Source organism: Cryptomeria japonica, chromosome 3 (genome assembly GCF_030272615.1).
Source record: "Cryptomeria japonica chromosome 3, Sugi_1.0, whole genome shotgun sequence".
Classification (NCBI taxonomy): Eukaryota; Viridiplantae; Streptophyta; class Pinopsida; order Cupressales; family Cupressaceae; genus Cryptomeria; species Cryptomeria japonica.
This window is the reverse complement of record NC_081407.1, coordinates 796,019,505-796,046,583: the sequence shown is the minus strand read 5'-3', so window position 1 is coordinate 796,046,583 and position 27,079 is coordinate 796,019,505. Positions and strand designations below refer to the sequence as shown.

The 27,079-nt window shown below is 34.2% G+C and overlaps 1 protein-coding gene across 3 annotated transcripts in view; it reads right to left on the bottom strand.

The window, feature by feature from the left end:
* The window catches only part of LOC131075899 (uncharacterized), a 138,122-nt gene that overhangs the window by 16,931 nt on the left and 94,112 nt on the right, over positions 1-27,079 (bottom strand). For all 3 annotated transcript variants that reach the window (XM_059218583.1, XM_059218585.1, XM_059218584.1), the window contains one exon: positions 21,041-21,091. In XM_059218583.1, the coding sequence (XP_059074566.1) occupies positions 21,041-21,091 (51 nt within the window). The remainder of the gene's footprint in view (positions 1-21,040; positions 21,092-27,079) is intronic.

Genomic DNA, 27,079 nt, shown 5'->3' with positions numbered 1-27,079 from the left:
ATAGGACCTATGATGCCATAATAAGACCTATTATGACATAATAGGTCATATTATGTCACAAGACCCCTTAAAAGGACCTATTATGAAATAATTGGACCTATTATGTGATAATCGGTCCTATTATCATAATACCCCTTAATAGGTCTTACTAAGGGGTATAATGTCATAATAGGTCCTCTTAAGGTGTCTTATGACATAATAGGACCTATTATGACATGATAGGGCCTCTTAAGGGGTCTTATGACATAATAGGATAAGGGGTCTTATGACATAATAGGACCTATTATGACATGATAGGTCCTCTTAACCTAGGTCTTATGTCATAACAAGTCCTATTATGTGATAAGAAGCCCTATATGACATAATACCCCTTGACATGTCTCACTAAAGGGTATAATGTTATAATAGGTCTTCTTAAGGGGTCTTATGACATAATAAGACCTATTATGTTATAAGACCTAGGTTAAGAGGACCTATCATGTCACAATAGGTCCTATTATCACATAATACCCCTTAATAGGTCCTACTAAGGGGTATAATGTCATAATAGGTCATCTTATGTCTTAAGACCCCTTAAGAGGACTTGTCATGTCACAAAAGTTCATATGCATTTGAGCATCCAAAATCTCTAGAACCAACCAATGCTATAAATTATGAAAAAAAATCAATCTTTGCTCTTATTTATTTTTCAACATATGGAATAAAATAAGACTCATCAATGTTATTATTTTCCATTTTTCTCAATAGGCCTTAAGGTTGGTGGAGCACCCATATTAAATTGAGTAATTTGGCACAATGTTCTCAATGTGTATCACTTTGGAGACCATATGTCAAAAATAGGCTTTAAACTAGGATAATTCTCCCTGTATTATTGCAATGCCTATAATAGAGTATGATAACTATTGTATTTTTTCTCCAATTTATCTATTATCTTTTTGAGTCTATGATAGAGAATGTTCTCCAATGCACCCAAAATTTTCTCTTTGTTCTCAGTTCTTGCTCTCATTGGAGCTTCTTCTAACACTTCTATCCTCCATATGCTTTTATTTTAATTACTCGATGTCAACATATGGGGTAGTGGAAGCAATTGGTTGGCAAACAACCATTATAGAGGTTGTAGGAATGGAAATAGTTGATGCCAAGGCCTTTTTCAACTTTGCATTATCTGCATATAAGTCATTATATGTAGCCTTTAAGTTGGCCTGATCCTTTCTCATTTAGTCATTCTTGTGCTGCAAGTTCCTTGTAGTTGCTTGACTAAATATAACAACATGAATGTTTAGTGTTGAGGCTTCCAAAGCTATTGTATCTTTTAATGTGTTAAACAATACATTACCTCTTATTTCTTATGTTACCTCAACCATTTTGGGGTTTTGGGTAGGAAAGGTAATGACCCATAATGCCAATGTTTCTATCCTTGGACTATATCTCGACCCCTTTAAACCTTTAGCCTCAAAATCAAAGATAAATATTATGTCCTTTTGGCTCCTTATTGCATCCAACGTGAAAGGAGAAGAAATGTCCCAACTTGGGATGAGGAGTATACCACTTTACTTTACTAACTATCTCCACTCTTGAGGCGTAATTTTAAACTCAATAAAATTAACCTCTTTCATTGTAGAGGTTGCAACCTCACCATGTTGTGAGGGTTCAACTCTAATCTTATTGGTTTCGATTTTTTCAAAATATTTCTTCCCCTTATTTTTAACCAAAATATCTTGAATTCACGAGTCTTAATGAATTCATCATCAACCAAAACTTGGGCAGATGCTATAATTCTCTCATCATCTTGTAGCTCAAGGGTTATCTCTTTGTGCATATCTACCCTGTCTTAAGGTATCTTGGTTGCATTAGTCTCCCTTGGAGGTGATGGTATAGGATGATTCACCTACTCTTCACCCATGGGAGATGCTCTTGTTGCTACTTGCTATGTGTCCTCATCCTCTCCTACAACCAATGATTATTGTAATAGTTGTGGTTGTTGCTCCACCCTCTATCTTTTTTATTGCTACTGTGGTGGGCTAGGAAGGGGCACTTGAATAGATTATACACCTTATTCAACTTTATGAATTCTTTTAGGCCTAGGATTTTTCTTTTGAGGTGGCTTATAAGTTGGCCTTTCCTCCTCCATAGGGTATTTATCATACATTTTCTCAATTTTTTTGAAAATCATCCCAATTCTCTCACTAGAATCCTCAATTTCAACATAAAATCCCTTAAAATTACGATTTTTCTTTTTTCTCTTCTCTTCATTCTTTTGAATAGTTTTCCATTTTCTCCTTCTTTGATGTACATCTTGTATATTGTGAGATTTTCTTACTATAAAGCACTTTGTGCTTATAGGCTCCTATTTTCTCCCATTTCTTGATTTTTTCAATATGTTTTGGGTCAAAAGCCCGCAAAGGAGCGAAATTCAAAAGATATTTCTTAAGAAGGATAAATAATTTCCAATCTACTTACTCCTATATAAAAATAAAAAATAATTATGCGGTAGGGAAAAAAGGTACCCTTCTTTTGACCCTCCATATGTGCTTTCTCCACACACATTAGCTGCCACATAAACTCAATAAATTCATTTTTTGGGGGCACAAATCTTGGAAAAATATGAGGTGCCATAGAGAAACCATATTACCTAAAAATAATGTAATTTGAATGAATTAACTAGTCAGCCCAATTATTGTCATGACCATATTTAGGCCTCCTCTCCAAAGGTCTTAGCAATGTAATAATTTATCTAGAAAATCTTTCCACAATGGCTCCAAGGGATCTAACTGTAGACACCTAAAATTTGCACAATTAATTAAGTGAATTTGATTCATTTAATTATCCCTAATTCTTTCAATTAATTAAATTAAGATTTAATTAATATCTCTATTCTTCTAATTGACCATTTAATCAAATTAAAGATTTGATTAAATCTCCTTCTTCTAGCCTAGCCTATTAATTAAACTAAGGTTTGATTAAGTACCCTTAGCCATTTGATTAAATAAATCTTGTTTATTTGATTAAAATCCCTTTTCCCTTTTTTATTAAATTCACATTTAATTGAAAATCCCCTTTTCAAATAAATAAATCATTATTTATTTGTGAATAGTTCCCCCACTTGCAAAATCCTACAAACACAAGTTGCATCCCTTTTGGCTAAATTAAATCATTTTAATTTGCTAAAATACCTATTTTCCCTCACCCACTTGCAGTCTCCTAAATCTCCCACCTATCATCCTTCTAGAAACCTCCTAATCCCATCCTAATCATGTCTAATCTCCTAATCATGTCCTTTCCCTAAGTTTGGGGGAGCCACTTCTCTAAATTTGGAAGAAAGTCTTCAAAATGCATTTAAGAATTTATCTAGTTCAACAAGTTAACTTGTTGATTCTTCTAAACATGTAAGGCTCTTACATAAACCACTACTGGTTTTCCTCTTTAGGAAAGTTATCCTCCATAGTCTTCAAAAGGCATTTAATGCCTCTTACAAGCCCACACCCCTTAGCCATGATGGTTGTCCCTTTAACCATTTTCCCATATTGCACAAGATTTTACCTCTTAGGTAACAATATGCCTCTTAGGTAACGATATGCCTCCCTGGTTAATGACATTATCCAATGATGTCACTCCTTGAGGTTATCCCTAATTGTTTGCTTAACATCTAATGCTTGTTTAGCATCCTCTCAAACCCTCTCAAGGTGACATTTGTCAACTTGGGACTAGATTGAATCTATCCCATGGATTGATAAATTTCAATCCTAGCCCTTGTTGATATTATTCAATCTCAACCATCCATTTCTCTATTTTGCCAGTAAATAGAGCTCATTTCTTCAATTAAAGGATTCCAATCTTGTGCATCAAAATTATAGTCTTTTGCAGGTTATCAAAGGAGCTCATCTGTCACCTTCAAGCATCCAAGCCTTCTATCATTAGTATAATAGCATTTAGATTAATTGGGCTATGTTTTAGATCATCAATTACATGGTTTTTTCATATTCGTCAAGCTTAATTAGCTCATCATAATGTTCAATTTCGAATTAACTTAGCCTCATATCATCTCCACTATCTTGATCATCACTAGATTTTCATCTTTCATCCTTAGCTTTTATTCATATCATCATCTCACCATTCACTAGGATCTTAGTTGCATTTATTTTGATCTTGGAATCATCATTTACTTCTCATTCTCTAGGTTGACATCCAAGAGACCAAGTGCTCTTCCGAGTTAGGGCCACCTTGAATCTTAAGGATCTTTAGGGATAGAGGAGCATGGAACAATTTTGAGAGTTTTTGGTTAACTAACATGTTTTTGTGATTACTAACTCTAATGCAATGTTTCATGTGTGTGTTTGCCCACTATCGATGAGAGTATAAAAGTAAATCAAGAGGTGTTTGTGAGGAACTTCAATACGAACGAGGCAATATCAATGAGAGTACCATCGAAAACCTTGAGACTCTTATAGACCTCACCCATGCTATAGACAACTATGACAATATCTCTATCATGACTTTGACAATGATAGATCTTAACCCGCCAAATGACTCCTTGTCTCTCATATAACCTAACCTTATAGACCGGGAAGAACCTGAGCACAATGATATACCAATATTCTTAAATGATGAGGCTATTTTTCAATACCTCTTCTTTGTCAACCCTGAAACATGCTCCACCAGTGAACCACATAAAGATATCTACAATCGAGGGAGTATCAAGTCTCTTATTTGCAAAATGAACAAAATAAAAAATTGATCTAATGGTGAAAACCATCTCATGACAATATTAGATCACAAAAAAGTAAAAACAAAGGACATATCTAATGGTGAAAACCTCTTTGAGGTGCCTGAAGATGAGAGACTTAACACTCTTCTTGAACATTACTAGTAAAGATCACCCATCTTGATTGATCCAACTCAATCAATAAATATCGACACTAAAGAAGCAACAATAACTATACATATGGCAGAATCACTAATGAAAAAAGAAAAAACTGACTTTGTCAAATTCTTCAAGGAGAAGCAACTCAACTTTTCTTGGTCTTATGAAGACATGCCAGGAGTAGATCCAAATCTCATCATGCATCACTTTTCAATCACTCCTAGAGTTGAAATTGTCAAACACAAACTGAGAAAGATGAACCCACATGTCGCCATATTGGTCAAAGTAGAGTTGAAGAAGTTACTTGATGTAGGATTCATCTGACCCATTGATTATGCAGAATGGATTTCTAACATTGTGCCAGTATCTAAATTAGATAAAAGCATCAAGATTTGTACAGACTTCAGGGATCTCAACAAGGCTTGTCCGAAGGATGAATTTCCTTTACCAAGCATCGATACATTTGTTGATCTAACAAGAGGACATGCTATGTTATCCCTCATGGATGGTTTTTCTAACTACAACCAAATCAAGATAGCTCCAAAAGATCAGGATAAAAATGCATTCACATGTCCATGAGGTACATACTGCTGGAACGTCATTCCTTTTGGCTTGAAAAATGCTGGTGCAACTTGTCAAAGAGAAATGACAAATATCTTCCACGACATGATGAATACTTTTATGGAGTATTGTTTGGATAACTTGCTAGACAAATCATTCACAAGAGAATAACACTTGGACATCCTGGATAAAATATTTCAATGACTAGAGCAATTCAATGTCAGATTGTACCCTAAAAAGTGTGTTTTTAGGGTCACATCCAGAAAAATATTAGGATACATTGTATCAAAAAAGACATCGAGGTGGATCTAGCAAAGGTTCAGGCTATCATGAAAATTCCGCCTCCAAGGAACATTAGTTAGCTACGATCTCTTCAAGGCAAGCTACAATCTATCGGAAGGTTCATTTCTCAATTGGCAAACAAATGTCTCCCATTCAACCATCCACTGCATAAAAATGTACCTTTCAGATGGGAGGACAAGTGTGCATAATCATTCCATTAGCTGAAGAAATATCTCATGAATCCACTTGTTTTAGTACCACCAATAGCAGGAAAGCCACTCATTCTCTACATATCAGCAACATAAGTGTCACTGGGGGCATTACTAGCACAAGAGGACTCAACGGGAAAGGAAGAACCATTTATTACATTAGTAGGGCACTGAATGGCTATGAAATCAATTACACTTTCATCAAAAAAGCTTTCTTAGTTGTAGTGTAAGCTTCCCAAAAGCTACAACACTATATGTTAGCTCATACTATCAAGATAGTGGCAAAGATTGACCCACTAAAATATCTACTTAGCAAAGTCGCTCTCATGGGGAGGTTAGAAAATTGGGTCATGATCCTAAGCGAGTTCGACATTCAATATACAAAACAAAGGACTATAAAAGGATAAGCAATAGCATATCAACTGGCAAAAGCACCTCTACCAAACAAGCACCCACTATAAGTCAAATTTCTAGATACGGATGGGTTGACTGTTGCACCAAAAAAATGGACTCTATACTTTGATGGATCCTATACATAGCATGGATCAAGTGTCAACATCTTGTTCACCATTCCAGAAGGACACAAAATTCTTCGATCCTACAGATTGATGTTCTCATGCACCAACAATATCACCGAGTATGAAGCTCTAGTGATAGGTATCAAAGTAGCCATGGAATGGAAAATCATAGAATTGAAAGTATATGGGGACTCTCAATTAGTTATCAATTGGATCAATGATAAATATCTGATGAAAGATGATAAGTTGATGCTGTACAAACGCATGGTGGATGATTTTAAGAAATATTTTGTACACATCACATTTGAGGAGATTCCAAAGTTAAACAATAGATTTGTTGATGCAATGACCACTATCGCCTTACTTCTATAAATTCCAGATAAACATAATCTCTATGAATTCCTGGTGCAGCAATTGTTTTGCCCGACCTATGACAATTTGGAATCCTGAGTCATTTGTGCTCTAAACAGTTCTAATTCACCTTATACAAGAAGATCTATGCCTACCTCAAAGACAATACCCTCCCACCAGACCTATCGCATAACCAAAAATGAAGCTTTATCCGAAAATCAGCCCGCAATACCTTAACCAATGATATGCTTTATCGGCGAGGTCTTGATGTTACTCTTTTTCGATGCCTCGATCGTAACAAATCTGAATCTGCCTTACATGAGCTTCACGAAGGCATTTGTGGTATGTATTCAAGTGGTCCTACTCTCGCCAAGAAACTACTAGGGATGGGATATTATTGGCTGACAACGGAAAAAGAATCCTATCAGTTTGATAGGAAATGCACTAAGTGTCAAACTTATGGTAACCTCATACATGCACAAACACAAGAATTGCAACCATTCACTACATATTGGCCTTTCTATCAATGGGGACCCAACCTAGTGGGAAGGATTCATCCTTCCTCTTCAAATGGACACAAGTTCATCATCATGGCCACCAAGTGCTTCACCAAGTGGATTGAGGAAGTTCCATTAACTACGGTAACCGACAAACATATAGCTTACTTCATTTTGAATTACCTCATCTATCGGTATGACATCCCTAGTTCCATTATCTATGATAATGGAAAACCTTTCAAAAATAAAGATATACAAGAGATTTGTGAGAGATTCCATATCGAGCATCACTTTTCGACACCTTATTATCCACAAGGAAATGGCCAAGCATAGGCTGTGAACAAGACAACCTTGAAAATCCTCAAAATGATAGTGAATGATGTTGGTAAAGACGGGTATGTCTAGCTTAATCTCGCACTTTGGGCCTACAGAACGAGTATCCATACACCTACAAGAGCTACACCATACTCATTGGTTTATGGATTAGAAGCTATCTTACCTATTGAGGTAGAGATTCCATCACTCTGGGTGTCATTAAAGGGCCTTATTCCAGATGATGAATATTGAGTCAACAGGTTGCAAGTGCTAGAACTGTTAGATGAATGTCACCAACGTGCCTTTGATAATCTCAAGGCATATCAACAAAGAATGTGCAGAAGCTACAATCACAAAGTCATCCCTCAGATATTCAAAATTGGTGACCTAGTCCTAAAGGAAAATCCTCAGAATCATCAAGATCGAGAAAAGTAGGGGAAATTTGAACCTAGTGAGTTGGGACCCTTTGTCATCATATTAGCTTATGGATTGAGAGCATATCTGTTATCAACTTCAGAAGGGTACATGCTTGATGATCCAACAAACAACATCCATCTGAATAAATTCTACACTTGAGCCGCCCAATACACAGATCAAGTAAAAAAGTTAAAAAAATTGTTACTAGGGTGAAAACCTAGCAAAAAGGCACCTTGTGACACAACAAAAAAAGCAAAAAAATCAAGAAAAATACAAAAAAAATAAAAAATTCAAAAAGTGCAATAAAAACAAGTGGTGAAAACCTGACAACAATCGCCATTTGTGAAAGAGAAACTCCTCTAGCTATCATTAGTCACATCATATCTTTGGCTCCATTTGATCTAAGACGATAGCCATTGCAGAACACTTGTACACACAACATTATCCTGGACATACTTAGCGTAGTCATTGTCCTTGATTTATTTGAATCATATCTCAACATGCCTTGGTGATTAGTGTAAATATCCATATCGAAGTAGTATCAACAACAAGGGGAAAAATCCTGACCTCGCTAGGGACATTTTTCCTTGAGGGTTTTTGACATAAGTCAAAACATGTAGCAAAACAACAAAGATTAGAAAAACCAACAATGACAACAATGATGCAAAAAGGATAGACATCGAGGAATTGGACTGATTTGAACTGAACAAACAATCTATTTGGGAATTTGAGAGTGAAGCCTTCTACTATTTTCTTTGTCTACTATTTGGGATTGAAGCCTTGTACTCTGCAAATCTGTCTTACGATGTGATCAGACAACATATCACTAAATATTTTTCATATTTGTATGGGACTAAGGTTAACTCTTGTTTGCTTTACGCAAGAAACACTTAGGTCGTATTTTTTCAATTATACCTCGACGCTTTGTGCCATCTTGCAATATCAAAATCGATGTAAGTTATACTCAGGTCATTATGGTTTAATTATACCATGATGCTTGTATCAACTTTCAACAAATCAAGGCCTAATGATGAAAACAAAGGAGGCACTGACACTTTGATCCAAATAAATGGAAACATTTGGGAACGAGAATGCATTAGTATCATTTTATTATCATTATCATCGTAATCTTGCATTAGGTTGCATATCATTTTAATCTTGAATTAAAGTATCATTTCATTATCATTGTCATCTTAAAATTGCATTAGGTTGCACATCATTATCATATTAATCATGCATGTAGGCGCATTCTCAGTATCATTATCATTATCAATATCATTATAGGATGAACTAACAAAGTTGGTTCCTACTTTTTGGTACGTCCTGATTTTTGTTGAAATCGTACATTTTTTAGAAAATATAATGATTTAAGCTTTAAGAGGTCCCATTTGAAGTAATTAATTGAAGAGAGTTAAATAAAAGGTTCTTAGATCAAAATTTCTTGGATAGAACCTCTCTACTTCTAAATCATACTTGCAATGGAGTCTCCTTTGCATCTATCAAATACTGATAAAAAATCAATTTTACATTAGCTTTTGGGGGGTCAAATTAATTCATTTAATTTTTTATTTTTTTTAGGTATTTAGTCCTTATTATAAGCTTTCCAAATAGTATAACTTTTAATATATTTAATTTCATTAATATATTTTTATTTTATTTCTTATGAATGTAGGTTTTTCACTGAACATGAACTTCTTTGTTCAATGCATTGGGAAAAATAGTAAACTAATTCAAAAAATTTCTGAAAAATATCTATGCACTAGGTATTGGTGTTTTCTTTCTAAAAACAAAAACAAAATTGAATTTTGATATATATAAAACAAGCTATGTGTTTAAACGTACACCTACATCTGAATTATAATTAGTCGAACTTCAAAAATTAATAAAATGATAAATATTCAACATATCACTATCAAACCAACTGCATGCCCTGGGTATTGATGTTACAAACCAAAATTCAAAAGAATTAATTTTTTATCATTTATAGAAAAACAATTATGCATTTCGGGATACACATCACTCTTAAATAATGTTGTTTGCTGTAAAAAACTACTTTTTGAGGGAGATGGAAAAATCAAAAAAAAATTATTCAAACAAATTTGAAAAAGCCATATTTAGAATCTACAAACAAGATGCTAAAAATCACTAGTTTATATCATCTTCAAATTCTTAAAGGTTTAAAATTTATAGGTGTCGGAAAGTGAAGTTTTTTTTCAAAATATTCATCTAAGTGTCAAAGTTGGTCAAAAAGTGGGAACCAGTATTGTGAATTCACCCATTACCATATCATATTAAGATCACATTAGGTTGCATATCATTATCATTATCATCATCATATCATTTTAAAAGCTTGCATCTCATACATTTCAATTTCAAGATACATCTCACATCATACAATGCATTTTGAAGATACATCTCACATCCTACATCTCATTTTCAAGATACATCTTGCATCATACATCTCATTTTCAAGATACATTTCATGTTTCAAATCATTATCGTATAGTGCATATCATATTAAGAACATTTGGCATTCTAGATCGCATTATCTGAAGCAAATAAAAGCACAAAAACATGTTACAAACATTTGTACAATCAAAAGCATCTGCAATCATCAAATCCAACCATCATAGGCATATCACCTTCCAAACATATAGTATCCATTAGACATACATTGCAATCATCATAGAAGCATGTAGATCATAAAAATTAAAAACACACACATTCATATCTCTTGCATCATCATGGAATCTTTATTCACTTTCATATCTTCATCATTCATCCAAATCTCATCTATCATGTCTTATACAGGATGTATCTTTCCTGAAACCAGATGTTTTGATCAGGTCTTATAAAGGAGATATTGTTCCTTAAACTAGACATTTTGATCATCTTTGTCTTATACAAGAGGTGTCATTCCTAAAACCAAACTTGATTTCAATCTTATCAATTCTATCAATCCATTTCATCTGATCCATTCTATCATGTCTTACACAAAACGTATCTTCCCTAAACTAGATGTTTTGATCTGGTCTTATACAAGATATATCATTCCTAAAAACATACGTTTTTATCATCTTTGTCTTATATAGGAGGTGTCATTCTTGAAGCCAGACTTGATCTCATTTTTATCAATCTGATTAATCTTATCAAATCAAATAAATCAGATCAATCTTATCAAACCCATGCATGTCATCGACTGTCCACTCTTCTATCTTTCAAATAACATTCTTCTTCTTTCGATAGATCATTCATTCCTTTAGTGCACAGACGATCTCCCGAGGGGGCATTATCATATCAAATCTCCTTATCAATTTCATATCAGTGTCATATCGACACCAGCTTCATATCAACAAAATCACATTAGCGTATCATATCAATTTATCAATTTTTCATATCTAGGGAATCATATCGACAGTTTTGGCGACAACATCATATCAAAAAGTTTTGACGACAAATTGAACTGTTTTCTTTCAATCATGGTCACACGTTGACTCAAAGAGGGGAAAAATGTAGACACCTAAAAGTTGCACAATGAATTAAGTGAATTTAATTCATTTAATTATCCCTAATTCTTCAAATTAATTAAATTAAGATTTAATTAATATCCCTATTCTTCTAATTGACCTTTTAATCAAATTAAAGATTTGATTAAATCTCCTTCTTCTAGCCTAACCTATTAATTAAACTAAGGTTTGATTAAGTACCCTAAGCCATTTGTTAAATAATTCTTATTTATTTGATTAAAATCCCTTTTCCCCCTTTTGATTAAATTCACATTTAATTGAAAATCCCCTTTGAAAATAAATAAATCATTATCTATTTATGAATAGTTCCCCCACTCGCAAAATCGTACAAATGCAAGTTGCATCCCTTTTGGCTAAATTAAATCATTTTAATTTGCTAAAATACCGATTTTCCCTCACCCACTTATCATGCTTCTAGAAACCTCCTAATCATGTTCTTTCCCTAAATTTAGGGGATTCACTTGTCCAAATTTGGAAGAAAGTCTTCAAAATGCATTTAAGACTTTATCTATTTAAACAAGTTAACTTGTTGAGTCTTCCAAACATGTAAAGCTCTTACATAAACCACTAGTGGTTTTCCTCTTTGGGAAACTTAGCCTCCAAAGTCTTCAAAATGCATTTAACACCTATTACAAGCCCACACCCCTTAGCCATTATGTTTGTCCCTTTAACTGTTTTCCCATATTGCACAAGAGTTTACCTCTAGGGTAATAGCATGCCTCCCTAGTTAGTGACATTATCTAATGATGTCACTCCTTGAGGTTATCCCTAATTGTTTTCTTAGCATCTAATGCTTGTTTAGCATCCTCTCAATCCCTCTCAAGGTGACGTTTGTCAACCTGGGATTGGATTGAATCTCTCCCATGGATTGATAACTTTCAATCCTAGCCCATGTTGGGAATACCCAATCTGAACCATCTATTTCTCTATTTTACCTATAAATAGAGCTCATTTTTTCAATTCAAGGATCCCAATATTGTGCATCAAAATTATAGTCTTTTGCAGGTTATCAAAGGAGCTCATTGGTCACCTTCAAGCATCCAAGATTTCTATCATTAGCATAGTAGAATTTAGCTTAATTGCATTATGTTTTAGATCATACCAATTACATATTCATCTAGCTTAATTAGCTCATCATAATCTTCAAATTGGAATTAACTTAGCCTCATATCATTTCCACCATCTTGATCATCACGGGCTTTTCATCTTGCATCCTTAGCTTTTATTCATATCATCATTTCACCATTCACTAGGATCTTAGTTGCATTCATTTTGATCTTAGAATCATCATTTAAATCTCGTTCTCTAGGTTGACATCCAAAAGATCAAGAGCTCTTCCAAGTGAGGGCCACCTTGAATGTTAAGGATCTTTAGGGATAGAGGAACATAGAACGATTTTGAGAGTTTTTGGTTCACTAACATGTTTTTGTGATTACTAACTCTAACGCAATGTTTCATGTGTGTGTTTGAGGTGTTTTCTCCCCTTGTAGGATGATCCCACATTTCTAGCATACACTAACGATTCTTGCAATAAGATAATTGTGATAAGTGACAAAATTTGCATTGGAGTAGTGCATGTCTAATACATATGCTCAACATTGGACAAGCTACGCTCTATTATTCTTATCATACATTTGAAGCTACAAATTATTTCCACAACCCTCTCCAGGTTCATACAATATAAAGTAGCACGAGGGACAATAAAATATGAAGTTGATCACTCTCTCATTTTTCTTTATTATGACAAACCCCTCATGGACCTTTTTAACAATGTAGGATGTATAATCAAATTCCACATGCACTTAAAGATTCTAAATATGCATAGCCATACTCATGAATTCCACTAGAATTATTTATTATGTATGTCTTACAAAGGTCTGACAAAGTGCATGATATGTCTTGACAAAGCACCTCTCAAAAGTAGTAATCATGAAAGTCTCTTCCTTTTGACTAGAATGAGAAGGGTTTGGTTCTTGTATCGCTTTAGTTAGTATAATGGGACCTCTCCATTTCTTAGGGTTCCCTTTTGCATCTCATAATTCTTCTTGTGCTACTTAAAATTAATTTTCATTATGAACGCCTTACAAAACATGAATGTACCTGAAATTATTTTCTTATAGAGGGTGACCAATGGTGCACCATCTCTCTTAATGATTAACATTTGGATAATATGTGCTAAATAAGACTCTGAGAAAATCAACATCCATAAACACATTCAACACAATGAGCATGCTCAAATCACAATTACATACATTGGAGATAGGAATCTCCCTAAATTTATTCCCACAAAAGTATTTAAACAAATTTCATCCTAAGATAGGGACCTTTGCATCACCAACATTGCTCACAAGAATATGTCCAAAAGGTTTTTATCTGCTAGCAACTTCATGTTTGTTCTATGAAGGAGATCCAAAATGTCTTGATAGAGGGGTTGCTTCTTCCCACCAAGGGTGGAAAATTGGTTTATTTGGCTCATTTTTACTGGCTTAGGAGGACTAAGGTTCACACAAAGAGGGTTATAGGGCACAATTTCAATCCCAACAACAAAATAAAATTGACAATTATTTCAAGAAGACAACTTCTAGTAGCTTAGAACACTGAGAAAAGATTGGAGGACTTACTATTTTAACGCCTTGTCGAAACCCTCATCACTGCAGAAAATGCTTTGTAATCAACAAAGCACTTGAATTCGTCTTCTCGATTTCAAAGTGAATAATTTGGGGCATCAAATTGAAATTTATTTGTCCTAGTAGAGAACATCTACCATAGTCACTTCTGTAATTAGCCGATAGGCTATTATTGTTGGGTATATGAAGCCCAACGATTATATGATTGTTTGGCTTCCCCAACTCTTCATTCATGGCTGAATAAATGTATAAATAAGATGTGTATGGTCATGTAAGATTGATATTGGTTAATGTGATAGATCCCTGCTTTGAGAGCGGACGTAGGTAATTTGCCAAACCACTATAAATTCATCTTGCGTTCTTGTTTTATTTTATTTTCTGCTATTTTGTGTTTATCTTATGTTCTTTTCTGCTCATTCTAAACTAACAATTGGTATCAAATCCACGGGTAGCTTGAGCAAAGATGGAAGAAGATGAAGCGGATTGCGTCATTGACAAGTTTCTTAGTAACTTAGACTCAGAAGGGAGTGAAGTTGTGCAAGTGAAAGCTGAAAAAAGGCGCCATGTACATTGGTGGGATGGCTGGAAAGATGAAGAAGAAGATGCCAAGTTTGTGGACAAGATCCAAGAATATGATGATGAAGAAAGAGGGAAGAGAAAAAGAGATCCTGAGAAATCACAAAGAAGGTCAAACTATAAACCTAGAGATGGTGGTTGCTGGTATTGTGGCAAGCGAGGCCACATTAAAATAAATTGTTGGAATTATAGGAAAATTGATGTCCTCCTTATTCTTGGCAAAAAGAGATAGCCTGGGGAGACAGTTTGCAGGCTTACTCCCCCCATGCAGAAGGCTCGGGAGGTTAAATCGATTGAACGAGCATGCGGTTAATCTATTGAACGGGCAGGTGAAGAGTCGCAAGGTTCAGGAAACCTGTGAGTTAAGTCTCTGCAATGGTGACTTGGATTTCATGCCCCTTAACGAGGGCAGCCGTGAAGATGAGGCCGAGGTTATAATTCCGATGGGTGGGATGGCCATTCATTCACTACCCACGCAAGATGATACATGGGACCTCAAGACAGCTCCAAAGGTCACAGAGCTCGTGTTGAAGACATTCGAGTAGGAGCATGACTTGGTGAGCTGGAGTAGCATACATGGGCACCATGGTTCGCAGGTAGGAATTCTACAAGGTAAATTAATTGGATCTGTTGTAGAATGACCCAAAGAGAGATTTGTCAGCAAATTTCTTGATCGACCTGAAGAAGATGCTCATGTGGAGCACACGACTCCGGATATCGTACCTCCTTCATGTTCGGACAATCCATTGATGTCGTGACAGTGCAGGTTGGAGCCCATGAAGGTGAAGCGGGAGGATGAGGCAGATTAAATTTTAATAGAGTCCGGAATTCCAGTGCAAGGTCGAAGTGATGAAAACTAAAATGGTCCGCTTGTTTCCCTAACGTCTGGGGTAGCTGAAGCGATTTATTTTATTGTTGGGTTGGAATATGGTCTGAAAGACGTCATTGAAGTAGAGCCAATGAACCTTTTTTTGTATAAGGCAGAGCACGAGGAGGACAAATTTTTGAGAATTTGAGTTAATCTATGGAAGGAAAGTCTGCAAGCAACATAGCAATGTGCCAAACCTACAATCACATAGTTATGGCAAGTAAAGCTATGAATTTGGTGATAGACATAGATATGGGTACAACGTACTCTTGCTTGAAGCACAAGGAACAAGTGGACCTCTGGCAAGCGGAGTCCCCAGAATGGGCAGAGGAGCCGGTGAAGATGGTGGAATCAAGGAACAACAGAAAGAAAGCAAAGCCCGATAACAATGAGCTCGTTCAACCGCGGAATAATGATGATTTGTCTGTTACTGGTAATACTAGCTATGATGAATGCATCGTGCCTACAGAGAACATTGCGAATTTATACCATCGTTTGATGATTTTGACCAACAGTTTCCCTGGCGGCACAGAAGAGAGAATTGAAGAATGCTTGATTGCGCTGATGATCAATCGACAATATTACCGACTATGGCTGGGGGTAAATTTGAGCACAAGAAAGTGGAAACTCGGGACGATTTTGAGGCTTCACCTAGTCTCAAAAGTTATGATTTGGCATGTCGGGTTCTGCCAATGACCGCCGAGCTTGGCCTTGGACAAGCAGATATCGGAGATGCTCTCGGGTGGTTGAGGGTCGTTTGTGCTGGGAACCAACACAGGGAGTATGACAAGGAGTGTGTGGCGGGGATATGTGACTGTGTGGTGACTCCTCCATGGGAAATGAACACCGTAGCTTCGAATCCTATGAGAATGCCAGGAATCTATGTACCACCTGTGGTAGTGTCGTCCAGTGAAGGGTTAATTGAAATCATGCCATCATTTCTTTTGAGAACGACCAACTCGAGCCCATGGTGTCTGAGGAAGATGGCAATTTTTTTGTTCTATTACGGAGGAGCATAAGAGCAGGAGACGTTGATGGAGTGCATTTTGCACCTACAGATGGTAGTGTTTCTGGTTATGAATTTATGGGTGCATTTGTGTCTAAGAAAGTTATAAGTGAAGATGTTTGACTGTTAGATTTTGAGGAGTCTGATTTGATTTGGAGAAGGCGTATCCGCAGCGTATGTGAATAAGAGTTCGCAAAGTTAAAGTCTTGCAGGCTGGTTACGATATGAGACTCGAATTGGAAGCAGGGATGTCGTTGTGCATGGCTGTACCAGTTGGGCTTCACGGAGGAGATTGTTGGTATATGAAGCCCAATGGTCATATGACTATTTGGCTTCCCCAACTCTTCGTTCATGGCTGAATAAATGTATAAATAAGATGTGTATGGTCTTGTAAGATTGATATCGGTTAATGTGATAGATCCCTGCTTTGAGAGTGGACATAGACAATTTGCTGAATCACTGTATTCTTATTGTCTGATTTTCTTTTCTGATATTTTTTGTTTATCTTATGTTCTTCTCTGCTCGTTCTAAACTAACAATTATAACGTCGGATTTGCCCACAGGAAGTGTCTCAAGATTGCCGGAAAAAAGTTTTCGTCTGTTTTCCCCACCGGATTTGTCTCTAGATTGCCGGAAAAAAGTTTTCGTCTGTTTTCCCCACCGGATTTGTCTCTGAGTTTTTTCCGATCAGTCTTTCATAATAAAGCGAAACCTTGTGTCCTTAGCTTCACTGCCAATCTGAACAGTGTTTCTAGCATAATAAACCTGTCATAGTGTTCGCATCAGCTTGGTTGTCTTCAAGAACACGGGATAACCTACAGCTCTATTCTTGTCGTTTAGATACCCAATAGCTTATCTGTAGTTTATATTCTTGTGGCATAGATAATCCTGTCCTGTATAGTTGAGTTATGGTATTTTCTGTCTTTGAATTTAGATCTGAAAAGATTATTGGTCTTTTACAAAAGATTGCCCTGCGCTCTCCATTCTTTCCTGAACCCACCGGATCATTTTGACTCCACCCCATTCCAAACGCAAAGTGTAGAAAATTAATGGAACTCTAAGCATACATTTAATTCCACTCGCGAAATTCTTCAAGTTTGCCATAAATTCTGCGAAACGATAAATATATTTAGTCTCTGGACTTGACTAAATTCAACTCTCATCTTTACCATACCAAATGCTCTTAGTTTTGATCTACGGTGGATTCTTCTCATTTCCAGTGCTTTTGAGTGGAAAATGTGTAGAATCTTTTGCAAGCCAAAAAGTTTTAGTTATTTTATGATATAAATTATAGGTACCGACCATCTTCTCTATTTAATTTCTTCCCGTGTTTGTTCTTTACAGATTGTTGGGTCAGGTTTTTGTAGGCTGTACTCTCTACAATTAAGTCGCATTTAATAGGCATGTTATCGTTTCCTAAAGCTTCTGGATATTTAAGTCCATTGTTATTTAACCCTAAACTACACGCAACTCTATCTACAACTCGCAGGAAACCGTCAATTTTACACTATACGGACATTGAATTTATATGAAAATTGAAAAATAAACTTGTCGATTAATGGTAGATAGGAGGGCAATCAGTGTGGAGAGCAGCTTGTGTTTTGGATGGGAAATCCAAATCTTTCCAGATTCTTAATTGCATGCTTACAAACCTTTATTATTGTGATTGTGAATTTTTTCATTCTCATTCCAACTCACGTTTTGTTTAGTTTTGGAACCATTATGGTGGAATGATTGAACATATTAATATTTTGTCAAAATGTTACTTTTTAATTTGAAGTTAGGTTTGTTTTTTCATTTTTATTGTTCATTTTCATTTATATATTTTTTATATATTTGATTTTGTCTTATTGATAGTTTTATTTTCATGTTTTATCATTTATTGACGTTTTATTTTATATTTATTGTGTGTCTATAATATCATCAATATTGAGACATTCATTCTTAATATATATATTATTGTTTAAATTTCTTAAGTCAATTTAGTAGACATGAGATTGATCTCATATCCATATAGATTTGATCTCTGAAATTTTAAAATTAAGATTCAAAATTTAGCTTTCTTTGTCATTTTTTTGTTCTTGTCTTGAGCTGGCTTTGTAAATGTTTGTGTTGGGATTGAAGCCCAACAGTCACGACTTTTCGTCTTCTCCAGACTCTTCATTCCAAACCTGAATGTGAATGTATATATAAACGTGTACAGTCATGTATTGTAGAGAGTTGTATTTGCATTATTGATTAATAGAAGAACTCTCTGTGTTTCTGGTGGACGTGGCCACTTAGTGGTGAACCATGTTAAACTTGGCTTTTGCGTTTATGTTATTAGCTTTCTATTGTTTTGTATTAATCTTTCTTTGCTTGTTTATAACTAACAATTGGTATCAGAGCTATTGTGAAATGTTGAGTACAGATGGGATCCGATTGGGTAGTTGATCCTAGCCCTTACTTTGTGTTTGATCCCGGAGTTGGGTGCTTTTATGTTATCGACAAACAGGGTGAAGATTCAAATGGTGAAGCCGATTTAGATGATGAAGTCGAATCAGTCATCGAAAAATTTATTGGTAGTCTAGACTCGGTAGAGAGTGATGTCCAAGTGGAGGTTGAAACCAAACGACATTAGTGGGATGGCTGGGAAAAGGAGGAGACTTTGTCTGAAGAAGAAGAGGGTTTGTTGTATTCACTGTTCGAAGAAGAAGAGACTGGTTTGTTTGCCTTCCAAGATGAGGAAGATGTCTCCCGGGGTGAGGAAGATGCAGTCTCGGAACTAGCGAATGAAGATGACCCTGAAGAAGGTGAGGCCTATAGCTCAAAAGATTACCTATACGAACGAATTGAGAAACTGTGGGAGGAAAATTTTATTCTTGCAGAGCGAATATGTCGTATGGAAGATGAAATGGCAAAATTGAAAGAGCAATTTACCAAAGAGTGGGAGTTTTCTGTAGAAAAATGAAATGAAGAGCTGAAAAAGGAATTGGCTGCCCTCAATACAATTTTTACCACATTAGGCAAAGGTCTTGTGGACGTGCCAGTAGAAATGAATCCATCATGGATAGATTTAAGTTTTGATGAGGCTGCAATGGCAGACGCTTCTCTGGATGAAAGAGGAGTTTATTTTGAACTTGATGGTTTGATGGGCAAGTTTGTGCCTAAGTTTGTAGTAGGAGAAGATATTTTTGAGTCTGGTTTAAATTGGAAAAGACTTATTCCAGTGTCTGTGAGCAAAATTTGGCAAAATTTCAAAGTCTTTGATGTGCAAATGTATATATAGATGTGTATAGTCATGTATTGTAGAGAGTTGTATTTGCATTATTGATTAATAGAAGAACTCTCTGCATTTCTGGTGGACGTAGCACCTCTGATCACCTCTATTACTATTGATCTAACGTAACACCTCTGGTGGATGTTTGCATATATTACTATTGGTCTAACCATTGCACCTCTGATCACCTCTGATCAGTAGTTTAATTAGCCAGGCGTAGATGATTTTGAACTTAGGTTGTTCATCCTTTTGATTAAATGAATAAGATTTTTTTGACAATTGCCGATGTTTACATGTCATCCTCCTTTTGAGTGTGTCCTCTAGACTTATATTTTTCTTATCGCCTACTGCAGGCCATAGTTCGTCCCACATAGTCTCCCTTGTGCGTGCGCAGTGAGAGTATCCGTTTCCATTATACACAGATGTAGCATTCTCTCACTTTTCCGTTCACAGTTACAATTTCTTTCTCCTGCATGCTCGCGACCTTTCTTTTAACTGTGTCCTTTTGACCTGTGTGGGCGTGGGCTTCTTAATGTTTTGAGTGTGGAGTTTACACTTCTTTTATATTGCATGCCTGTGGGTATGACATGATCATTTATATTTAACCTAAGGGATGGGGAAGTAGTCACAATATGCATGGGATCAGTAACTTTAAAAAATTTAAACAGTTTCAGCTTCATTTTTTAGAAAGTCCTTCTCAATAAGACCCAATCTAAAGAAGCAAAAAGATAGCCCCTGCTAAGATGCAGAATCTTGAAATACAAAAAAGAAAAGAGATGCTCACTAACATACGAGCTTGACAGATAATTCAACTAATTTTGTATAAATTTACAAAATAAAAGAGACCAATTACATAATAGGCTCAAATGATGCCTTGAAATACCATATTCCACGGGATATAGGTCGCCACAAAAATAAAAATAAAGCAAGACAACAACACAAAAAGGCTTAGAGTTTTAGTAGTGTGGTATAGATAAAACCTATAAAAAACTCATAAAATTCAAAACTTTCTACATACCCTAACAAATTGCCTTTATTTTCTTTTAATAATATGTCATTGTTGTTATTATGATAAACAATTTATTAATTATTTGAAATGTTTTATTAATGATATTTGTCTAATTATTTACTACTTTTATTTGTTAAGGGTTTTAGAATTTTCTTACCTTTTTTGCATATTCTATGGAGTATTCCATTGCAAGTCCTTCGTTTTCCATCTGCCATGATATTCATATGATTTTTAGTATGTTATAATGTGATAAAAAATAATATAATTGAAATAAAAATTATTGATATTTTTAAAAAGATAAAATTAATATATTACTATTACTTTAATCATATGGAAATTCAAGATAGATACAATAAAATTTCGATAAATTTGTTTCAAATTTTTTTTTAATGATTAATTAATAAAAATGGTTTATTGACAAATTTCTAAATATTAAGCTACAATCTTGAAGATATTACATCATAATTAGAAAGAAAATAGAAATTAAATTAATTACAAAGAAAATAGAAATTAAATTCATAGAAATTTTCTTTTTAAATTATTTTTGCAATAATAACATTTGATCTAAAAAATATGGAAGTAAATTAACAAATCCAAACAACAATAAAAATTATTGAAATGCACATAGGATATTTATTTTGTCAAAATAAGTTTGAATAATGCATAGCATCCCCACTCAATAATCTATTGTATTTAGGTAAAAATAGTAGAGGTTTTCAAGCTATGATTTAAGGGTTATTTTTAGGTAAAACTCAAAGTATTTTATTTTAGCACTCTAGCCTTTCCATAAAATCTTAAAAATTTATATACGGATCTATACCATCCTAAAGCTTTAGTTGCTAATGAGGTAGAGGGTGGTGGATAGGGAAAAACAATTTTATCTTTATATAAGGTAATGCTCTTGATAGTTCTTCTCAGATAGTATATTTAAATTATGTTTGATATTAATAATTTAATTTTCGATTGGTATGAGAATTACATTATGCCAATCTACTATAAAAATGTTTCCTACCTTTAATAATTTTATCACCATTTGGAAGAAGCATACTTAGAAAACCTATGGAGTACATAATGTGGTTATTAAATAAACATTATATTTTTTTAAATTACCATAAGAAATGTCAATACTCTTCAATTTATACAACTATTATTTTTTGGGTAACACTCTTTTTATTTTTATTTTGGACTTATGAATTTAAATTCATTGATTAAAGGAATAATACAAAATTATGCATCATTTTCTGGTTAGAAAGTGAATGGTGATAAATCAAAGATTTTTTTCCTTAATACATCACAACTGGTTCAGCATAGGTTGCAATCCTTTTGGGGATTTGAGACTGGAAATCTTCCATGTACTTACCTTGGGATTCCTTTCTTTGTTAAACAGGATAAGATTGGTTTTTGGGATAGGATTATTTCGGTCATTTCTAAAATAATTATCTCATGGAATCATAGATGGTTAACTCTGGTGAGTAAAATTGTTCTCATCAAGTCTATTTTGAATGTTGTTCCCATATATCTCATGTCTGTTTTGAAGTCTCCAAAAGCAGCCATTGTTAGTTTACAGGATACTCTTAGAGATTTTCTTTGGAACAATAATAAAGATGGCAAGAAGAAACTCCCTTTAGTTGCATGGGATAAGGTATGTTTGCCTAAGGAACTTGGGGGAACAAGAATTCGGAGTCTACAGAATCAGAATTCAGCCTTAGGTGCTAAGTTGGTTTGGAAATTATATGACAAGCCTAGCTCCTTATGGGCATAGATTATGTTTGCCAAATATTTAAATAAAGGACCAAGAGAGTACATTTTTAAAGTCTCAAATTTGCCTTCGGGTTCTGCTATTTGGAATTTCCTTTGTAAATGTAGATCAATTATTTTGCCTTATCTTTCATGGATTGTTCATAATGGTAGAAAGGTCAGATTCTAGGATGAAGTATGGAATGGACACACACCTTTGGTGAATATTAGGGATTGGTCTCCTCTGATCATTGTTCTTTCCTCCCTTTGGGGTGTTTTTGTAATAGATTATTTTGAAATTGTGACGAGTGGACCCCTTAAGCTAGCTAGATGGAAGTCGATTGATTTCTTAGATGTTGATCAAAGCATGAAATTAGATTTTGAAAAGATTTTGGGAGATAGAATTGTATTTCTTTCTAATTCTGAGGATGAACTTATTTGGACAAAGAATATTTCTGGTAAGTACATTGTTAAAGATGGTTACAACTCTCTTATGGTTGCTAAAGATTTATCTTCTTGGCCTTATAAGTTGTTTTGGCATTCGGCTTGTCTTCCCAAAGCTGGAGCCTTTGCTTGGTTGGTAGTTCAAGATAGAGTCCTTACAGGTATGAGACTAGACAGGCTTGGTATTACTGTTGTTTTCCCTTGTGTCCTTCGTAAAAAAAAATTGGAATCTTCTTCACACCTGTTCCTACATTGTGATTATGCTTATGAATGTTGGCAGTGGTTGTTTGAGAAGTTAAATATATCCTTTGTTATTGGTAAGGATCTCATTTCCTATTTTAGATCTTGGCCCTTTATGTTTGTCTCATCTTTTTATGCATGCCTTTGGATCATATCTCCATCTATTGTGATTTGGAATGTTTGGCTAGAGAGAAACAACGGGATATTTAAAAAAACAAGGTCTCCTGTGTCTGAGGTTCTATTAAAAATTGAGTCTTCAATCTCTGAGGTTGCTTTGTCATTTATTTATAAGAATTTGGAAAATCTTACTTCTTTTTCGCACTGGGATAGTAGAGTTACTAGAGTTTGGAAGCTGCTATCAGTTTTACCCTCTCATGGTTCAATTTTAAAAAAGAATGATGCAATACTTAAGAGATGCCTTGCTAGATGGAAACCTCCTCTGCAGGGGCACTTTAAACTGAATTTTGATGGGGCCTCTCGTGGTAACCCTGGGCCGGCTGGGGTAGGCATGGTAATTCATGATCACAATGCAAATTTTATTCGAGCTAAGTGTCATGCTATTGGTTTTAAAACTAACAATTATGTGGAATTTCATGCTTTGTCTTTTGGATTGGATATGGCAATCTCTTTGGGAATTAAGGACTTAATAATTGAAGGTGATTCTATGGTGATTATTCAATGTGTTATAAAAAAGAAATCGGATTGTTGGAATTTGCAGTATATACTTGATCCCATTTTACAAAAAATAGAATTGTTTGAATCTTTCTTGGTATCCCATTGTTACAGAGAAGTTAATAAGATTGCAGATTATTTGGCAAATTTAGCCATTGATAGAAATGCTAATCAGCGAGAGGTGTGTTTTCAGGAAATTCCTTCTAGGGTATGGGAAGGTTTGCAGCAATAGTCATATGATTTTCTTGAGTAACGTCGATGTAAAATTTTATGATGATAATTATTCACGCTTTCCCCTTTCATTTCAAGTATTCATGTTCGTTGTCTGGAGAAGAGTTCGAGGTCATGGTATTTGATATAATAGTGTTTTTCAAAGGTTTTTTGATACTTTCTTTTTGGCAGGAAGGTTTTTGGCTCATGGGATTTGGCATAGGGCTTTGGAAAATTTTGTCTTCTTCCATTGATATGGGTTTTTTTGGCAAATTGTCATATGGGCTCTATGCAAAACTGATATTATATGTGTTGTGACCACATTTTGTTTGTGGTTTTGGGCGGGGTGTATAAATTGATCCGTTAGATACTATAGGTTTATTTTATGAGCCGTGACCAGAGGTTTTCTTATCAGGGTTCTTTCCTCTGGTATGCTCTTTTAATCTTGTGTAAAAAATAAAAAATATTAATAAAAAAATTTAGTGGAATAATCCACTTTTATTGAAAAAAAAAATAAAAAATTCCCTAAGTGTGTAGAACTTACAAGAATTTTCATTCCCTTTTATGCATTTTAAAAATATATGGTGTAGTTGGTAATGGAGGAGTATTTTTAGGTATAAGGTAATCTTACATCACCCAATTTATTTTTTAATTTATTTGTTTTACACAATTGTTTTTTTGTTAAAAACAATTTCTAATTCATTTTGTCACTATTGATTTATCTTAGTTGAATAGAAGTCATTGCGGTAGTAAATACTTGGAGGTGTGTATCCCATTTCAAGATGGATAATTTTAATATGTTTCCTAACATGGAATATTATGTCATGGATATTTTCAAATAGAATTCCAATTTTCAAGATAAGACCAAAGGGAGTTACCAACTAATTTTAGAAGAAGGAATTCATAATTTTAACATACCATCAAATAAAGAGAGTATTTTAATAATATAGGTGGAAGAAATATTGAATGTCGAAATGAAGGTTTGTATTCATATGTTTTCAAGATTTAAAATTGTTAAATGGTGGGAGTTACAAAATAGGCACACAAATCTTTTATTAGGGGGCTACTCTTTTAACATTATTTTCTTAATTTCAAATGTGCGGGAATTTTTTTGAATGACCGAAAGGGGATTTTTGAGAAAAAAAAGAGAAATATAGTGGACTTCATTTATAGGTTTTTGTCATGCATGAAGATAAATTAAGAATAAAATTCATGAAGATAGCTTTGATATTGCATATTTGACTCCGGATTTTAGGTTTACAATATCATAGGATATTCTTTATTAATGCAACATTTTTTACTTCTAAGTATGTTATTATTATTATAAAATAGATAACATTTTTTTAACTATACATTTAATAATTTTCATGTTGAAGGAAAAAAAGTCTACATGAAGAAGATCACCCCATTTGAAGAGTTTAGCTCTAGATTGTAGTGACTACATAATTGAGAATATTTTGTCCTAGTCTAGATGAATGTGTATAAAAATACTTACAACTATGAAAATAGGTCTTGAGGCTCTTGTTTGACAGTAATTTCATATTTTAACATGTGTATTTAATACAAATATGAAGAACCTGTGTTGGTTTCTTTCATCTTGTGTAGCTCTACAAGGAGCACAGATTGTGTGAGTATGATTGTGAGTATGATTCTAAGACGGGATACCCTTCATAGGAGTTTTATTTTGTTTTTGTGAGCACGTGATTTGAAGTGTAGTACCCTTGCATCAATTGGTACTAGATTGGAAGTTATTGAATGCGTAGATAGATCATTAAAAATGAGGTAGTTTGCACCAGGACCTAAGGTTGTGGTATGCACATAAATGGTTGTCGTTTAATAGAGATAAAGCTAGGTATAAGGTGTAAAAAATCTACCCACTATGGGAAAATAGATAGAGTGGTTTTGAGAGGTACAAATTCTAGAATATTTTTTGGCTAGAGGATAGGTTTAGATTGCTTGAGTTGAAGGTGTAATTTAAGATGCAAAATAAGAAGAGTATGAGGTTTGTCTTGGTTAAAATTTTTAGTTCTTACGAGAAAAGAATAATAAATATTATGGAAAATAATTTCAAGGGTATACTCTGGAGGATGTGAGGAAAACAATGATATATATACACAAGTGGAAATAATAAGAGAAAAATATGGGTAAGGATAAGGCCTATGACTTTTCTATTTTTTTAGATGAATCTATATGTATAGGTTGAGAAGAAATAGATGTAGTAGACAAGGTAATGGCCTTTTAGGATCCCGTATTTGACAATCTCATCCATAATATTCCAAAATTCAATAGCTTAATTTTGTTGTATGAACTCATTATAATATTATTTGTGTATTTTTTTATATAGTTTTGTATTATATTGGATTATATTTCCCTACTTGTGTAAGTCTACCATATTGGTTATCACCCTTGTTCCATACCACATTTTAAATCAAAAGCCCTCCACATTTATTTTAGTATTCTTTATCTTTTTTTCTCACCTTTGGGGATTTTTATTTATTTAAATGTATAGTCAACCTAGGTCCCTAATAAGGTCCATATAGAAGTTTTCAAAAACCTACCAACTTTATTTCTTCCTTTTCAATTTCCTAGGCATTAAGTTTTCAAAGGGTATTATTGAATACGACCTTACTATATTTTGATCTCTTTATTATTTATTGGGTAAATGCATAAAGTTGTGTCACACTTTTATAAAGGAAATGACCAATGTTAATTCAACTTTTTAAATCAAATCAATAGAAAGCGAAATATATGTTTTTAATTTTTAAATGATGTAAATTAATCAAATGTGTATTTTATGTTTGTAATTTTTTAAAACTTTAAAAAATTATTTGAATATACTTTCTTATAAAGGAAGCACTATAATTTAGTGGTTGATAAAATATTGAAATTGAAA